Source organism: Pygocentrus nattereri, chromosome 13 (assembly GCF_015220715.1).
Source record: "Pygocentrus nattereri isolate fPygNat1 chromosome 13, fPygNat1.pri, whole genome shotgun sequence".
Taxonomy (NCBI): domain Eukaryota; kingdom Metazoa; phylum Chordata; class Actinopteri; order Characiformes; family Serrasalmidae; genus Pygocentrus; species Pygocentrus nattereri.
This window is the reverse complement of record NC_051223.1, coordinates 9,869,924-9,874,941: the sequence shown is the minus strand read 5'-3', so window position 1 is coordinate 9,874,941 and position 5,018 is coordinate 9,869,924. Positions and strand designations below refer to the sequence as shown.

The 5,018-nt window shown below is 41.3% G+C and overlaps 1 protein-coding gene across 1 annotated transcript; it reads right to left on the bottom strand.

The window, feature by feature from the left end:
- Window positions 1-260: 260 nt before the first annotated feature.
- Window positions 261-5,018, bottom strand: vkorc1 (vitamin K epoxide reductase complex, subunit 1). The gene is made up of 3 exons (XM_017720541.2): window positions 4,698-5,018; window positions 2,672-2,781; window positions 261-1,511 (listed from the first exon to the last, which is right to left on the bottom strand). Exons 1-3 carry the CDS (start codon window positions 4,886-4,888, stop codon window positions 1,294-1,296), a joined length of 519 nt encoding a protein of 172 aa, XP_017576030.1. The 5' UTR covers window positions 4,889-5,018; the 3' UTR covers window positions 261-1,293.

Here is a 5,018-nt window from a genome sequence, read left to right as displayed (position 1 = left end):
TCTTATACAGAACCATGAACATTCAAAACACTCTTCGCATGATCAAAAGGTTCTTTGCATCATGAAGTGGCTCATCAGATTGATGGAGAGTGTGTAGATGGTTCCATATAGAACCTTTGTGCTCCATTGTAACAAGTTTTCACCATCATTCCCTGAAAATACCTTCAGACATCAGACTAATTTATAGGAGGTGTCCGTGCTGCTTCAGCCGTACATCAGCAGCACATACACCGACATGAAGACATGCAGGATGCTATAAGAAGGCTTTACTGTCGTGGTAAGCTTTTATTAAGTAGACAAAGTAGTCAACTTATCACATAATTAGAGCTTGCGTGTAACAGTCAGACAGGCGAAGGACGCCAAACACTGCACAGCTTATCGTGTGGTCCCACTTCAGCAGAGAGTAAACAGCTACAGTTCACATACATTATAAAAATTACTCCATAACTTAATCACACCAGCTTTGACATTGCACCCAATGTTGGTCTTAGCAGCTCCCATTAAAGGGCCCATACCCTACAGTTTTCTTGTGTGCTATTTTATTTCTCCCACAAATGGCATTTGTGTTTTATATATCAATAACAGTCATAATTCTTTTTTATGTGTCCACTTTTCAACCTCTCTTTGTCCCTTAGAATTATTCAGGCTGTGCCTTTAAGATTGATATATGTAAATGAGCTCTGTTCTGATTGGCTGGCTTGCATCACATTCTGAAAGCGATCTGGTTTAAAACTCTCCTTACAACCTCAGCATGGATGGTGGGGCTAAAACAGCTGTAGGCTGAATAGGCACATACATGCAAATGTGCTGTTTTTTGTGACATCACAAAAGAAGAGAACTTAAAATGTTTAAATGTTTTTGCAGCTCAGTTTTCATATATATGGACTGCATGTACTGGAAAGTAAATGGTACATTTTAAACCTATTGAACTTCGGAAAGTCATGAAGTTTAAACTCTGTTCTCCACCAGAGGGCAGTCAAGTGTTTGCACCTGATATTTTGGTTAGAGCTTCTTTGTTCTCTGTTCATTCCAAAGAAGGAAGCATAGAAAGGTACCGCACACCTGCTGAGAAGCTCCACACTGGCTGCACCAGTAGAGGGTCTCTGCTGCTGGGTGGTACAAAGTATTTAAAAAATGATAATAATAATCATTTCATCATATCTTTCACATCTTTTTCTTGAAAAATGCCTTACATCCTATATCAAATGCTTATTTTAGAAACGTGAAGTAAAGCCAGTTTTTTAATGATATGGGCCCTTTAAGAGAGGCGTGACTCACACAGCGGGAGACCCCTCAGCCAGTCTTGTCCTTCTGCAGTCTTCCTTTAAGCCCCGTTCTTCTCTTCATGTTGGTGTATAGCAGAGCGAAGTTGATAATGTACGTTGAGACGCAAACCACGCAGAAATCACCAAGAACAAACGCCAGAATAGCAGCCAGATATACGGACCCGGCTACCGACACCCAGGACATCATCACCAGTGCCTGAGCTGCTGTACTGGACACCATCTGACCTGCAAAAACACCACCCAAAGCACATTTTACGTCACTTAGAGGGGAAAACTCAGGGCCTTCCATGACTTCAGAGAAGGTTTCAGTAATGTTTAAATCATTTTTATTCAACAGAATCTCCATGCTTGTTTCATTTAATGGGGGCCTGTTATGCTTGTTTTAGTTTTAGGGTCTACTAGAATGGATTTACAAACTTCAATGCTCCAAAAACACATTTTTATATGCTGTTCGTCTCTATTCACCCTCTGTCTGAAACACACTGATAGAGCTCCTATGTCTTTAAGCCCGCCTCCCGATGAGACCAGGGTACTCTGATTGGTCAGTTTGCCCTCTCTGTTCTGATCAGATTCTAGAGCGGTTCCACCCCTCCAGGTTCCGCCTCTGTCCTGCAGTCTGCCGACAGACCCTTCTCTCCTGAGCAGCTGTAACTCCACTGTTGCCGTTTTTCCAGCGGCGTCGGTTCTGCTGGATCAGTCTGATCCAGAGTGGATCCTGAAAGTCCGGTCAGCGTCTTCTCCACATGATACAGCACCGATCACACTGTTCCTCCTCCAGTACCCGCTGTGCACCATGTGAGGGGGCGGAGTTCGCCGGTAGATGGGCAGTAAGGACTGTGTTACGAGATGATGTCATCTTGTAACAAAAGAAAAGGACTGGAATTCCAATGAAGCGTTTCAGGCAGCTGAGAAAAGTGGGTTCTGTGGGACAGAGTTTCTCCCTCTGGAGGGAACGCTGAGCTTCATTTACATACACAAAAAGCCACATAACACTGAAGGAAAGAGACCAGAAAAGCATAAAAGTTCCCCTTTAAACTGTGCAAGTATTGTAGAATTACTCTTTTTTTATTACTGTCATATTTGGGTTGAAAACAAAAAACTGTTAAAATCTTGAACCACCCAATGGAAAACTATCCAATCAGGACAGTGGACTGAACTACTAGCATAATTAGGAAACGAGAGAGGAATAAACCAACCATGCTTTGATTTACAATGTGTGAAAATTATAAACATGAACAAGATCTGCATCTTTTTAGCTCTCTCATACACTATGTGATATGGACAGTGTTGATACTGTGGGAATTGGCATCATTTCAGTATCAATATTTATTGATAAAATCAACATTAACCTGCACACAGACTGATGAAGCTGACTCAACACTCACCCAGGCCCAGCTGCAGGCTGTAGAAAAGGATGCCCAGCAAACTGTTAGGCTGATTAAGTGCACTGTCCTTGGCAACAACAAGCTGGACAAGTCCAAATCCACGCCCCCACCTGACCAAAACCATATAAAACATCACATTAAGCTCAAACTCCACATAGCGTTTCTTCTTCACAGCAGCAAAGAAGTGTGCACTGTTCAAGTGAACAATTAGTTAATCATTTTTATCTGCACTGCACAGGGCTGGGCAATTAATCCAATTTTATTTTCAATTATGATTTTGGCTTCCAATGATTCTGAAAACAAGATAAAATAATTAATGTGCTGCATTCTGCTTTGCAATGATGCTCATAAATCCAGCACACCCCTTTGCTTTATAGCAATGTTTCACCCCTCACAAAAAAACATCCATCCATTCTCTAAGCCGCTTCTCCCTCAGGGTTGCGGGGGGGTGCTGGAGCCTATCCCAGCGGTCATTAGGCGGAAAGCAGGATTCACCCTGGACAGGTTGCCAGTCCATCGCAGGGCCCATCGATGGGCCAGTCCATCTCACCCCTCCCAAAAAAACAAACGAATCTAATTTATCATTATTTATTATTTTTATATATGTTTAGTGAGTGCAGTGGGTAGTGCTGTAGCGTCATAGCAAAATGGATCTGGGTTCGATTCCCCGGCCGGGTAACCAGGTTCCTTTCTGTGTTTCTGTGAGACTTCATGATCTCCCAATCTGTGTAGGTTCCCATTAGATACAATAATAACTTATGCTGTGTATATTAAAACCTTGAGTTATTATACAACATTATATAATATTATATAACGGTGCTGTGTTTGTGATGGGTTGAAGGCCAAAAAGACAAGATACAAAACAATAAACAAATCAGGATGACAGGTCACAAATTGAGCTTTTAAAAACCTTCAAACTTTGAGAGTGTGTGTGTGTGTGTATAATGTTTACTCAAAGTATATATATATTCTTCTGGTCCATGCATCATGATATTTACACACAGTGTAAAGAGCAACAGGCACTTTCAAATTATATATATATATATGCATGGACCAGAAGAAACAGCGTAGAATGACTTGGAAAACATTCTGGACCCATTGCCTTCCATTAAATGTGAAGTACTTTTTTCCTTCTCCTGTAAAGTAACCACTTTGGAGATACAAGGTTTTGTTCCGACAAGTTAGTTTTGTGTGTGTATGTGTGATTACACACACACACACACACACACACACATATATACAAATATATATGTATGTATATGTATATATGTGTGTGTGTGTGTGTGTGTGTATTGAGTGAGTCAGTGGGGTTAGAGCTATTTTATTCTATAAATTCTAAACTATAATAATCTATTTGCAGTATTTTTGTTAGTCATCTACCTCAAGATTTAATCGCTAATTTTTAAATATGAGACACTGAATATTTGTTTTATTAGAACTTTTCTCAGTCATTTCAGAACCATCTACAGCTCTGCTCACCTAACCTTATTTATTTGGTTAAAACTTCTCATCTTAATATGAATTAATCTGAAATCTGTGTTGCCCAGGACGAAGATCCTGAACTCATGTTGTACATTTATCTGAAACCACTTTGCTTTTTTCATGGAAAACACTTGTGTTTCTTTATATAAGGTGCATTAAAGTATTATGGAAAACTACTGTGTTGATTTAATGGGCCTATTCAGACTGCACGGTTTCTGTTAGGTCAGATTAGAGCCCCCATAAAACCCAAGTCCACCCTGTAGCTATTTCTGAAAAGTCCAGCGTTTCCTTTGCGTTACACGTGGCATCCAACTAGTGGGCTTTCGGGGTGTTTTTACTAGTTTGCATACAGGTTCTTGTTCGAATTCTCCCTTCCACCTTAAACAGTACTGCGGTTACAATCCAGCGCCTGTGGAGTTAGAATGGAGCAGTTGGCCCATTTAAGGTGGACCGCAAAATTCAAACAAGAAGCTTCAGTGCAGCAGAAAAAGCATGACTAGAAACACTTTAGACATCAGTGCAGATGCCCAAAGCACAGTCTTACCTGGAGGTGAAGACTTTGGAGCAGCTCACTGACTCAGCCAGGTCACACATGGCTCGGTATTCGGGGTCGTTTTCCCGAGAAAGCTCAACGTGGAGCGCATAAACCGACAAAAGCAAACCTAAAAGGCAAAGCAGACCACGAGCGAGTCTTTCCCACCACGGCACCCCAGCAGGAGCTTTGCTCGGAGCCATACTGACCCAAAAAAATGACCGGAAAGTTCACTTATTCGTCCTGAAGAGCCTCTAAAATCAGAAACTCCAGGTTGTTTTCCTCCTAAGCACAGCTGAGCTAAACTGAGGTAAATGAAAACCTGTGCAACGT